Source organism: Chrysochloris asiatica, unplaced genomic scaffold, assembly GCF_000296735.1.
Source record: "Chrysochloris asiatica unplaced genomic scaffold, ChrAsi1.0 scaffold00081, whole genome shotgun sequence".
Lineage (NCBI taxonomy): Eukaryota > Metazoa > Chordata > Mammalia > Afrosoricida > Chrysochloridae > Chrysochloris > Chrysochloris asiatica.
In genome coordinates this window covers 12,103,220-12,116,978 of record NW_006408599.1, presented here as the reverse complement: position 1 = coordinate 12,116,978, position 13,759 = coordinate 12,103,220, and the positions used below count along the sequence as shown (strand labels likewise).

Here is a 13,759-nt window from a genome sequence, read left to right as displayed (position 1 = left end):
AACCATCAACCGTGTAGTTAGCAGTCAAGTACTTATCCTACAGTGACATACGAGTATTCTAAAAGATGTTTACCTGTGTTTTATTGACTATACAAAGACATTACATTGTGTGGACACTAACAAATATAGATAACTAAAAATGAGAATTCTGGAATGATTGTGCTCATGCAGAACTGTACATAGATCAAGAGGCAGTTGTTTGAATAGAACAAGGGGCTACTGCATGGTTTAAAGTCAAGCAAAGTGTGTATATGTCAAGGTTGTATTCTTTCACCATACTCATTCAATCTGTGTACTGAGCAAATAATCCAAGAAACTGGAATATGAAGAAACATCAGGATTAAGGAAGAGTCATTAACAATCTAAGAAAATGAAGAGGGTTTACTGATGAAGATCAAAGACTACACCTTTCATATGGATTACATCTCAACTTAAAGAGAAGAAAAACTTCACAACTGAACCAATAAACAACATCATAATAAAGGGAATAAAGATTGAAATTGCCAAGGATTTCATTTTGCTTGGATCCACAACCAATGCCCATAGAAGCAGCAATCAAGAAATCAAAGACATGCAATCAAGACATGTTGCATTGGGTAAATCTGTTGCTAAAGACCTCTTTGAAGAGTTAAAGTGCAAAGATGTCACTTTGAGGGTAAAGGTGCTTCTGACCCAAGCCATGGTATTTTCAATCACTCTGTATGCATGTGAAAGCTGGACAATGAACAAGGAAGAGTAAAGAAGAATTGATGTATTTCAAGTATAGTATTGACAGAGTAGAAAATATACCACGGACAGCTAGAAGAATGAACAGATCTGTCTTTGAAGAAGTACAGCCAGAATGCTCATTAGAAACCACGATGAGGAGACTGTGTCTCACATACTTTGGAGATGTTATCAGGAGAGACCAGTTCCCGGAGAGGGATAGCATACTTGGTGAAGTAGAGGGTTAGTAAAATAGGGGAAGATCCTCAACAAGATGAATTGTTACAATGGCTGCAATAGTGGGCTCAAACATAGCATCAATTGTGAGGATGGCATTGAAGTAGGTAATGTTTTGTTCTGTTGTACTACGAGTTAGAATCAACTAGATGGCCCCTAACAACAGCAACAAGCATCAGGTCTAAGAACTACCTTAGTTTTGAAGAGGTGACAGGTCTTAATGATATAATTTTTTGTGATCTCTGCAGCAATGACTGAAATAAGACATAAAATAGCTATGGCCAAGTTGCAAGTAGTAATTAATACCACTGTGGTTTGTTGTTGCCTACATTCACATCTGAAGGAAGAACTAAATTTTAGTTAGAGGTTAGTGAAATTAAATGTTGCCATCTTTCCCATTCAAATTCACAGACGTCCTAAATTTGATCCATGGAGACTTCCATGGACCTCAGGGGAGAACCCCTGGATTCTAGTCAATCTGGGGTTCATGAAAAAGAAGCTCGATTCAGATAAGTAAGCTGGGTAGTGACCAAGCTAGAACCAGGAAAGCCACAGAGCCACCCACTTGTCACCAGAGTCCCTAGCCAACTGCCCAGCGCGCTTGGACCATTACAAGAAAGAGAGACCTGTCTGAGTTTTAAAGCAGATGAGCTCTTGTGGCACTCTCCCCATGTGGTCATGGGGAAGGAGCAGCCATTTCCTGTTCATGACTGAATGATCACAGAGGAGAGAACCCTAGGAAAGAGTTGTGAAGCTCATGCTACAAGAACTCCTTAAAATAACAGTCGCAGCTGTATTTACTGGACACCTGTTCTGTACCGGGCTCTGTGCCAAGCACTTTATACGCCATTGCCTGCAATTGCCTCCAACACAACCCTATGGCGTCCGTATTATCTCCATTTTACAAAGCTAAGTAACTTACCCAAGATCACACAGATGGTAACTGTCAGAGCCCAAACATTCAGGTCTCTGGATTTCCAAAGCCATGCTCTCCACCTGATCAGGAGGGGCTGGAAAACACTTTCTCTTCCTCAAGCCTTTGTCTTTCTCTAGCAGCTCGTGGGAGCACAGACTGCTGGCTGGGCCCTGTTCTAGGTGCTGGGAATGCAGGATGGTTACAAGCTATGGGCCTTTAAGAGGTTTTGTCCAACTGAGAAGCCAGGCATACAGACACCAAACTCTGAAACGTCTAGTCCCTGAAGAGATCTATGCCCATCTTGTTCTTAGTTTCACCCCCAGCGCCCAGCAGAATGTACTATGTGAGAAAGAAGGGAGACAGAGAAACTCTTATAGTGAACAGTGGTCCTATATCTGCCTGTGGTCAGTGTGAGGACCAGGGCTCGGATCCTGTCTGCAATGCCTGCTGCAGGTAGCATGCTCCCTCCTCCCCTGTGCCCACTTGCCAGCTCAGAAGGACCCAGCCGTGTCCCTAGCGGCTTTCAAAGCCATCTCCACCCTCCCTGCTCCTGCCTCAGCTCCACCCACAGGCGACTTGCCAGGATGTTCTGGGACAGTGCCCTGGGGGTCCCAGCGTGGGGAGCAGGGATGGGGTACTTGCTGTATGGTCCTTATTCATTAGGATCCTGTTTGGCTTCTTGTTTGAGCTTTATGGCTGCCTGTCTTCCAGGACCCAACAACTCATAAATTTCAAGTAATTATGAAATTTCTGTTTCTCTGGGCCAGTCAAGTAGGTGCCTCTGAACAGAGCAGTTTTTATTCCCTTCATTCGCATTCTTTAAGTGTCTGAGGGCTCTCTTATGGGGTGCTCGACCCTCTGCCTTAACCCTGGGGTCTTTCAAAATGAATTTAAGGTGGGATGAGAGGGAATGAACTTTTATGGAATGCCCGGGTGTGCCATACATTATCTCGAATCCTCTGAACCCTCGTCTTCCTGCGTTCTATCTACTAGTCAGGTTGAGAGAGGCTCTGAAATTGTCTAAAGGTCTCCAACATAGATAAAGTGCCAGCAAAAGGGCTTGTTAGATAGAAAGTGCTGAATAAATCGTAGCCATGATTTCGTCATCTTGAAAATGTTCTAACTTATATTTTAAGTAAGTTGTTCCCAAACCAAGTCCTCGGTTATTCTCTATCACATATTAGCCATGTCCTCATACCTTGTCCTTTCCCTCACCCTTCATACATCACTTCTGAGGGGCCTCTGGGTTCAGGGAACTGGGTCTGGTTCAGGGTCCCCATGTGGCAGTAGTGCCAGGGTGCCAGGGAGATCTGTGCACAGCCACCCACTTTGGAGGCCTCAGGGTGGAGGGAGATGTGTTGGGTTTTGGAACCAAGTGGAGCATAGTTGAATCCTGGCTGCAACAGCATAGGCAGGTGTGTTTCTGGCTTGTGTGACCACTTTTAAACTGCTCACAAAGGCAGTCCCTTTGAAATTGGTTGGTGTCCCCTCACCCAAAGTAACTGACAGGTGGGGCAGCGGTACCTCCTGAGCCCATGACTTCAGACCTGTTTCCATTCAGACCCAAGGTCCTACTCTTCTCTGGCTAGATTTTGATGTCTGGGGAGAGATTTCTATGGAGTAAAACCTACTGATACCTCAGTCTTTCTTAATTCTCCTAGAAACTCTGGGCTTTCCCAAAGCCACTTCTGAATCTCTGAACCACACAAGAACAGGTTGCGCTTGTGTTTTCCCTAGCAGTGATGAGATTAGGACATTACCAAGAAATGGGGGGCCCTGACTTCCTAAATTTCTCCCTCTCGCTGTGTGTGTGCTTATCTGTGAGCTCAGAAAGACACAGGGAGGCCTGCAGCCACCTGGGAGAAACCCTGGAACACAGAGCAACTTCTCACCCAGGGAGTCAGAAAACGGGAACCACAGTGTGTGTGACGAGAGGAAGCATTTCAGAAAACAGAAAAAGACCTCCACTTCCCAAATTTCAATCAGATCTCTTGGCAGATACTCTTAGGTTATTTCTATCTCAGCCAACGGGTTTGTTTCTCTCATTGAAATGGCCCCAAGGCCCTAAAAGATGGGGACAGATTTCTCACAAACAGTCTTCTTCCCAGCACAGCTTAAAGGCCGCCCCGCTGCCCCCACCCACTCCCAGCCCGCTCCTGGCGCGGGAAGAATGTGTGGTGCTCCCAGGGATGCTGGCTGCAGTCCCACCATTGGCTCCAAAATCAGAACCATCTGGTGGAGTGAGGGAAGTGAGCCTGGTGCCCAGAGAGAGGCCAGCTCTCCACAGTGGCAGCCCCAGGCTGCCGGATTAACCAGCATGGGGCAGGGGAGATGAAGGGAGTTGAGATTCAGAGGAAGGAAAATGCAAGTGAGTTGCCCTAACAACTCAGCATGTCCCTGAATTCTTGCTGTTTCCCTCTTTGTCTCACCTCCATAAACGTTTCTTGCAGGGTCTGCTGGGCTTCATTGGTCTGGTCGGGGAACCAGGGATTGTGGGAGAAAAGGTAAGCTATGTTGAGGGGGAACAAAAAAAATAGAGCTTGTGTATTAAGATGTTTAAAGGGTGAAGGGGGCAGCTGACCTGGGGGCGTGTCAGGCTTTCCTGAGGCTTCTGCCCCACTGCCTGGACATTCCAGACTTTCAAAGATCATTGTCCCCTTTCCGACATCTCCTGGAGATTCTGTCTTGCCCTCAAACACAGTTAGACTTTTGACAGCCAGCTAATTCTGGGCTCCTTATGGCCACCCACTGGCCTAGCTTGGAGGTGGGCTTCAGGGCGGGAGGTAAGGCTTCACCTTTTAAAAATAGGAGCATCGTTCCAGATGTTGCCTGGCTAACTTCCCCAGCAGCTCCATTTCACAGATGCGAAAACTGAGGCTCAAAGAGAGGAGTTAACTTATTAAATATCACCCAGATAGTAAGTGGCAGGGCTGGGACTTCAATCGGTTTCAATACCAAAAGCCACATTTTGCTGTCTAACCACTCTGCGGCACATTGGCTCCCAGCTCTAACACAGCCTATGGCTTCCCAGCCCCCACTATGGGCCCTGGATGGTAAGTGCTTTCCTTAGTATGGGCTCATCTGATTCCTGTTGTTGTTAAGTGCCATCTAGTCAGTTCCAACCCATAGCGACCCTGTATAGGGTTTCCGAGGAGCGGCTGGTGAGCTTGAACTGCCAACGTTGCAGTTCAAACGGCTTTGCAGTCTGGCGCATTAACCCACAGTGCCACACCAGAACTCCCATCTGATTCCGAGAGCCATATTATTTCCCCTGGACAGAGAGAAGTAAGTCCAGAGACAGGAAGCACCCACCAAACACCTACCTTTCCAACTTAATCTTGTACCTCCATCCTCATCACTCCTTAAGTCCCATGCCCTATTGCTTTCATCTTCTTTTGCATTTAGCATTTTATAATTTTGAAATAATGATAGATTCACAGGAAGTTGTGAAAACCAGTATAGTGGTATCTCATGTACCCTTCACCCAGTTTCCCCATGGTAGCTATAGTACAGCCCAAACCAACTCTGGCTGCCTCTTGTTGTTCAATTGTTTCATTCCCTTCCTGTCTCCCAACAATTGCCCACACAATACCTTGTCCAGGTACATTCTTCCCATCCACCTACCTCCCTTTATGTCTGTTGCTGTTCTGTGTCCATCTAGTTGGTTCTGACTCATAGCAACCTTGTCTAGGGTTTCTGAGGCTGTGAATCTTTACTGGAGTAGAAAGCCTCATCGTTTTCCTGAGGAGCAGCTGGTGGATTCAAACTGCTGACTTTGCAGTTAGTAGCTCAGTGTGTAACCCAATATGCCACCAGCGCTCCCCTTTATGCTGTCAAGTCGGTTCTGACCCATAATGACCCTGTATAGGGGTTCCAAGGAGCAGCTGGTGAGCTTGAACTATCAACCTTGCAGTTCAAACAGCTTTGCAGTCTGGTACATTAACCCACAGCGCCACACCGCTTGGATGATACTTGTCTTTCATTTCAGTTCAAGCAACACTTCCTGAGGGAAGCCTTCTCTAACCACTCCTGCGCCCAGGTGGGGCAGTTTTCCCTATATTATGCTTTGGCACCATGACCCACTCCCTCACTGCCCTTGCCCTTGGTGGAACTTGTCATTTGTTATGGTGGTTCCTGTCTCCTCACTATGCTCTGTTCTCCATGGGAGGAAGAGCTGTCTCTTTCTGTTCGCCATTTTATCTTCAGGCTCTGACACGTAACTCAGGGCACAGAGTATATACTCAATAAATGTTTGCTGGATGCATGGATTCATAAAACAGGGTCTCCCCAAACAGAGCCAGGATTGGAGCCCACAGCTCCTATCTCCCAACTGTAGCTCTGTTTGCTACACCCACCATCTCTGTCCAGTACAGCTGGGTTGGTCAAGAGGGACTGACTCTTGTCTCTAATGCTCCAGTGTGTCATCTAGGTTTGAGTGGGGGTGTGGGGTAAGACAAGCAAGGAAATGCCTCTGTTGCCCTATCCGTCTCAGCCAGCCCAGCCTAGAAGATGCCAGGCCTAATGAGGACCACATGACATGGGCCAGGATCAAAGGGGACAATGTAATTAGTACATCCTTAATCAGGACCATCCTTGCCCCAGGGAGACCCACTGTGTGGCACACTGCCATGGATGTGGAACCTCCCAGAGCCCTACCCACTCTCATCACTGTCTCTGGAGACCTTGGGCCTCTGGAAGGCCCCTCTGCACCTGTCCCTCACAGAGCGCCCCCTAGAACTATGACTCCTTGAATTGCTATCTTCATCACAGGGTGACCGGGGCATGATGGGACCCCCAGGCGCTCCCGGACCCAAGGGGTCAATGGTAAGGAGTAAGTCTACATTCTCTTTCTCTCTCCTGTCACAGCCTTGGGTGACAGCTCGGCTGCCCCCACTGCCTCTGCACACACTGGACCTTTGGGATGACCCGCTCCTTCCCTTTTTTGGGGAGGGGGAGGCCTGCCTGCTGCCTGCCTGGACTGAAGGAAGAAGAGGCACCTCCCACATCTGATCCCTCCTTTTTCTCTCTCTCTTGGTAGGGCCACCCTGGAACTCCAGGTGGTACTGGGACCCCCGGAGAGGCTGGACCCTCGGTAAGCTCCTAGGTTGGAAATAACAGAAATTCCTCATGTGGACGGCTTTAAAGAGCAGAAATGTATTTTCTCAAAGTTTAGTCCCCTGAATTTTCCTGCACACCTTCTGGCTCTGCAGTGCAGGAATGATGAGGAACAGATACTGCTTTAAAGTTTCTCTCTGGAGTGGGGGAGGTGAGTGTAAGTACTCTGTTGCGCATTAACAGACCTTTACTGAGCACCTACTGTGTGCCAGTCAGTGTGCTAGCTGCTAAAGAGAGATGGGACAGGAACTAGAGCAGGGACAAGAAGTGGGAACACAAGTAACCACCATCAAAGAAGGAGGTTATTGGGTACCCCATGATGCAAAGATGGCTCAGAAGCCAGCATTTGGACTCCCAGTGACATGTTCTGTCCCTTGTTTATGATGGGGTGGCACGTGTATCTGGGCTGAGACTGGAGGGGATAGAGACTTGAAAGTGGGACTGGTGGAAACAGACAGCAGGATCTGGATTCTGGTGGGTGGGGTTTGGGTGGTGAGCTACAGTGTCCAGCATGGAATCCCGCACCCTAGCCTATCCAGCCAAATGCCACTGTCCATCTGCCCTCTGCAGTGTCCCCAGGAAGCTGAGCACCAGGACCCAGATGTTTCTAGAGATGGATGACAGGTGCCCATCAGGGTGGGCGGGGACAGGGATGCCTGGAACACATCATCACATTCTAGCTCCTGGGCCCAGCTGCTCAGCTTCCCAGAGCCTCTCTGTCCTCTTCTGGCCAGTGTGAGGAGAAAGGACTAGAAGCGAGTTGTGGGGATAAAATGGAAGGTGTAGGAGATGTGGAAACTAGAAGTGGGGACATCCCCGATCAGCCCTTAGAAAGGAGGTACAGTCCTATGACACCCCTCCCTAATAAAGCCCTGCTGTGACCCTACTGACTTCCCGCAGTTCCTTAGTCACAGGATGTGTCAGCCAAATATGGATGTCAGAATCTGGCAGACCGGAAGCATGCTGAGATGGATCTCAGACCCTCCTTTCTGGCTTACTGCTAATGAGAGGTTCTTCTCAGAGGGCCTCAGTGCTTCCATCCATCCAATCCGTTACCTCCGACTTCATGCAATCAGCCGCCTGCTGTCAGATGGCTGTTGGAACCCTCACCACCACTCCTGTTAACAGTTGATCTGATCAGTGTGGTTGATCCTTTGGACCTGTTGGGGTTCCTTCCAGCCAGCCAGCTGCCCCTAGTGCCCCTGAGGAAACAGGGCAGTACAGAGATCCAAAAACCCAATTTCATAAAATCAGATACATGTAGGGTCAAATCCTGGTACCCCTGTTTACAAGCTGTGTGATTGTTGGCAACACTCTTAGCTTCTGTGAGCTTCCGTTTCCAGAGTAAAAGAACCTTCATTGAGAGACTGTAGTGGGAAACGAAGATACAGTGCATGATGATGATGTAACACTTACCAAACTACTTGCATATTGTTGGTATTGTTATGTGCTATCAATTTGGATCTGACTCATAGCAACCCTGTATAGAGTTTCCAAGGAGCTGCTGGTGAGTTTGAACCACCGACCTTGCAGTGCCACACCAGGACTCCACTTGCATATACTGAGTGTTTAAGAGTGATACTAATAATAAAGCCAGCGCAGTGGATTTGTACAATAAGGGACTACAAACCACGAGGTCAGCTGCCTGAGCCCACAAGCTGCTCCTCGGGAGAAAGATGAGGCTTTCTTTTCACACAAAGATTTAAGCTTTGGAAACTATGAGTGGGAACTGACTTGACAGCATTTAACAACAACAAATAATAATAAGAAGAATTGGAGTCCTGGTGTGATGCTGTAGGATAAGCACTGGACTGCTAACTGCAAGGTCGGCGGTTCAAACCCAATAGGTGCTCCATGGAAACCCTATACAGGGTCACTATCAGTCAGATCAAAAGACCAGCTGCTCCGAGTCCTGGTGTGATGCTGTAGGATAAGCACTGGACTGCTAACTGCAAGGTCGGCGGTTCAAACCCAATAGGTGCTCCATGGAAACCCTATACAGGGTCACTATCAGTCAGAACTGACTCAATAGCACTTAGCAACAACAACAATAATAATTAAAGCTGGTGGCTGTGTAGCATTAGTATTGGACTGCTAACAAGGTTAGCAGTTCAAACCCACAAGCCACTCTGAGGGCAAAAGATATGGCTTTCTGCTCCTGTAAAGATTTACAGTCTCGGAAACCCTATACAGGGTCATTGTGATTTGGAAATGACTGGACACCACCTAACAACAATATTACCATTTGTTAGGTCTGATAACAGCCACTCTTATTAGTAGGACCATTAAAGTGGCATTTCTGATGATACTTTTCACATCTGACTGGCATTTTCCCATTTTCCAATCCCATTGACTTCCATGGTCTCCAGCAGTTCATAGAGGTCAGCCAAGATAATCTTCCCCATTAGGGAGGAGGGGAGACTGATGTTCTGTAATCTGCCCAGGGTCATCCAGTGACCAGAGCTGAAACTGGCATCCAGGTTTCTGTCCCCTCCCTTTTTGAGACAGCCAATTGCCAGTTTTGACTAAGAGCCTTCCACATTATTTCCCCAGCAACTCTAGGAGGTTGAGATTCTCTTATTCTCATTTTATAGATGATGAAAGTGAGTCCCAAAGAGTTTAACTATCCTATCTAAAAGCACATGATGAGTAAGTAGCAAAGCTGAGATTTGAACCCAGGGCCTTGGTGCTACCACCTGCTGCTTGGTGTCTCTCTTTTTAGCATTCTATTGTGAATTGAGTGAGGGTTTACAGAGCAGAACATCAGCTTTACTTAAATTCAACAATTCACATACTTTGTTTCATCTCAACTACTGCCGTCCTCTCATTCACACACTTTGTTTCATCTCAACTACTGCCGTCCTCTCAGTGTAACATCACTTATCCCACTTCCTCTCTTTGTTTCCTGTTTCCTTTGGCCCTTCTCTCCCTCCCTGGCTGAATTGCATCCTTTTGCAAATGCTGGCCTTTTGATTTCAAATGGTTGACCATTCTATGGTATGAATACCTCACCCTCTATATGTATCTATTGCTTAGCTGAAAATTAAGCAAGCGGCGGGGCTGAGGTGGAGGTGAGTTCAGTTCCAGACCTAAAGGGTGACCAGAGGCCATAGTCTCAGGGTTCCACCAGTCCCTACCAGTAGTTCTGTTCTTTTTTTATGATTTTGAGTTTTGTTCCATATTTTCTCCCACTCTTTCCAAGACCTTTTAACGTGAGTCTTGGAAAGAGTGGGAGAAAATATGGAACAAAACTCAGAGTGGTTGCTACCACCTGCTCTTTTAAGCCCGTAGCATAGTAGTTACAAATCAGGCTGCGAATCACACGGTCAGCAGTTCAAAACTACTAGCTGTCCCGTGGGAGAAAGATGAGGCTTTCTGATCCTGTAAAGATTTACAGCCTCGGAAACCCTGTACAGGGTCGCTACGAGTCAGAACCGACTCCACGGCACATAACAACAACAACACTCTGCTGCTTTAAGTAGACACTTGGCTGCAGAAAACTCCCCAGTGACGCACTGACTGCCTTCTGTAAAATCACCATTTTTCCCTTTCCCCACCATCCCGGAGTCAGATCTGCCTGAGAAAGAGCAATGGGAACAGCACGGATTTATTTCTGAGGCTCCAAACCAGAAATAAATACCAGCCTTCTCCTTGGTATTCCAAGTGGGACGAAGCCACCCCTTCCTTGTAAAAGGAGCATGCTCAGTCTGAGAATCACCGCTGCTGGGCTGGAAGGTGCCTGAACTGTCACAGGGGTCCTGGTGGGCCTCTGCGGTACAGCTGCTTTCAACAGACAGAACTGGACCTGAAAGCACAGGGAAATTGGGCAGTAGGGTAGCCTGCTTCCTCTCTGCCTTTTTTCTCTTTCTCTCTACCCTTCTATTCTCTTCATTTGTTCATATGCTTATTTGTTCATTCAGCAGATTCCTAAGTACTTGGCCAGTGTCTGTGATGGGCCAGCCAGGTGCTGAGAATTCACAGAAGAAATGTTGTCTCTCCCTCTCTCCCTTTGGTCCTCTTCTTTCTATTCCTTCATCAAACCAAGATAATGGGGCACCTTCTCTCTTCTCTGGCCAGGTCCTGTTGCCTTTTCTGTCTGCCCCACACACACACACACTTCTCTGCCAGTTTCACTCCTTCCCTCCTTTTTTTGACCAATCCTCAAGCTCATCTTGTGATTCTAGGTTCTTCATCCGTTTTACTCTGGTCAGAGTTTTCTGGATGATTTAAGATTATATTTGGGTCAGGGTGGGGTAAAGGACAGAACTTTGATTTCTGAATTCCTACTGATGGTGGACAAAAAGAGAAGTTGATTTGTGTCAGGAATGCCATTTTGAGATGAAGAAGAGGAAATGGCTTATTTAAGAAGCCTTCTTGGCTACCTGGATTCCCAGGAAAGGTTGAGACCCACTTCCGATGCCTTCTCTAGTGCCCAGGGTTATGGCGTGTCAGCCACCTCTCCCAATTGGTCAGCTGCTAAGTCCTGGGATGTGGAGCCTGCTGGGGCCTAGACAGGGACAGCTCCTGAATAGCTGTCTGAGGCTACAGGCCTTCCAACATTGCCCAAGCTTCTAGCTCTCAGCATCACACTCTCTCCCTGAAAGGGGCTTCTCCAAACTCTTGCTCCTCTCCACAGGGCCCTTCAGGATCTCGAGGCCCACCAGGCATGAGGGGAGCCAAGGGACACCAGGTAAGTTGGGCCAACCGGCCCCTGAGGGCTGGCACTGGCAGAAACACACTTGGGATGGATTCCAGGACCCTTCCATCTTTCCTGCCTTGCCATCCAGTGGGCACAGTGGGCTCTTTGTATTTATGGTTTATTTATGCATTCTTTCAACCAGCATTTATTTAGTGCCTATTATGTGTCACATGGAGTCCTGGTGTGGCACTGTAGGATAAGTGCTGGACTGCTAACTGCAAGGTAGGCAGTTCAAAAGACCAGCTGCTCCTCAGGAAACCTATACAGGGTCACTATCAGTTGGAACCGAGTCAACAGCACTTAACAACAGCAATGTGCCAACTGTGTGCCACACACTGTTATAGGCATTGTGGATACTGTAGAGAATAGGATAGAAGTGACCTTTGTCTGGCCTCACGACTCAGTTGGTCATGTAGTCAGTTTAGCAGATGATATATACATCGTCACCGGCACTTGGATGGTGGCAGCATATGCAGCTTGGGAGCCCAGAGGAGGCACCTCACCTGGGCAGTATGTCAGGGAAACTTCTGGAAGATGGCAGTGCTTGAACGAATTCCATATCCCAGGCAGAGGGACCAGTAGAATAGAAGCCTAAGGGGAGAAAGCGTGTGGGTGTTTGTTGTTTTTTTTGTTTGTTTGTTAAGTGCCGTCGAGTCGGTTCCGACCCATAGCGACCCTGTACAGGGTTTCCGAGGGTGTAAATCCTTACGGGAGTAGAAAGCCTCATCTTTCTCCCGCGGAGCGACTGGTAGTTTCGAACCTCTGACCTTAAGGTTCGCAGCCCGATTCGTAACCACTACGCTACCAGAGCTCCTTGTTGTTTTAGGGACCCCATTATTCAACAGAGGGACAGAGGGAGAGATACGAGGCTGAGACAGGTGGTCAAACCAGGCAGGACCTTAGAAATCACAGCTACACCAGTGACTGCTCCAGGCGTGATGGGGAGCCACAGGGGGTTTAAGCACGAGCTGATCTGAGCCCAGAGTCCCCAGGTTTGGTAAACGATTAAGTGTTCACCTACTAAACAAAAGGCTGGTGGTTCATATCCACTCATAGGCTCCTCAGAAGAAAGTCCTGGAGATCTATTTCTAAAAAATCAGCAGTTGAAAATGCTATGAAGCATAGTTGTACGCTGACACACATGGGTCTCTCTGACTCAGAATTGACTTTACAGCAACTGGTTTTGTTTTTTGAGTTTTCTATTTTGGGCCTGAGTGTGGTGTTCAGGATAATTGCTAGGATTTACTCTGCACCAAAGGAGCCATGGTAGTGCAGTGGTTTAGCGCTCGGCTGCCAACAGAAAGTTTGTCGGTTCAAACTCACCAGCCACTCTAAGGGAGAAACAACCTGGCAATCTGCTCCTGTCATGATCACAGCCTAGAAAACCTCATGGAGCAGTTCTATAGTGTCATATAGGATCACCTCAACAGCACACAATAACCACGTACCCAAACACTATTTCATCACATGCGTGGGCTCATTTCATCCTCAACATTATAAGGCAGGTGCTGTTCTTGTCCCTGTTTTACAGATGAAGAAACTGAAGGACATATAACATGCCTCCGGTTATATGAGGGAACTTCACAATGTTTGTGGAGAAAGGGAATTAAAAGATGGAATCTTTCCATGGAAATTTTGAAGTCCCCTTGGACAGTTAGGAAGTAGCAGAGTTGGGATTTGAACCCATGGAAACTGGCTGTTTTGCACACTGAATCCAGCCCTGTTTTTAGGTTTGCCGGGAGGGCTGATGCAACAACTTTCTGCCCCCAGCTGTGCACAGAGGGAATCAGGTGACCCAGGTAGAGTAGGCAGCCTCGGCCCAGTAACCAAGCTCTGTGCCTGGGTTCTGTGATTCTTCTTCTCCTCTTGGCTGGATTTCAAGTGGTTTTAAAATTTCCCCTGAACCAGATGGTGTGAGCAGGCTGCAGTGAGGGGAGATTAAGAGGCATTCTTCTGGCTCGGTGGGCCCCTCGATGAGCCTATGAGCCGTATCCTGGGGAAGGAGTTGAGGCCCTTGGGCAGGCAGGTTCCACCTTTCCTCCTGCCCCAGGAAGCCTGAGCAGGAGGGTGAGCAGCTGAGGGCCTGG

The 13,759-nt window shown here is 47.8% G+C and overlaps 1 protein-coding gene across 1 annotated transcript in view; it reads left to right on the top strand.

Moving 5' to 3' along the window:
- The window catches only part of COL27A1 (collagen, type XXVII, alpha 1), a 152,514-nt gene that overhangs the window by 93,739 nt on the left and 45,016 nt on the right, over positions 1–13,759 (top strand). The window contains exons 25-28 of the mRNA XM_006865693.1: positions 4,309–4,362; positions 6,629–6,682; positions 6,897–6,950; positions 11,610–11,663. Of these exons, the coding sequence (XP_006865755.1) occupies positions 4,309–4,362; positions 6,629–6,682; positions 6,897–6,950; positions 11,610–11,663 (216 nt within the window). The remainder of the gene's footprint in view (positions 1–4,308; positions 4,363–6,628; positions 6,683–6,896; positions 6,951–11,609; positions 11,664–13,759) is intronic.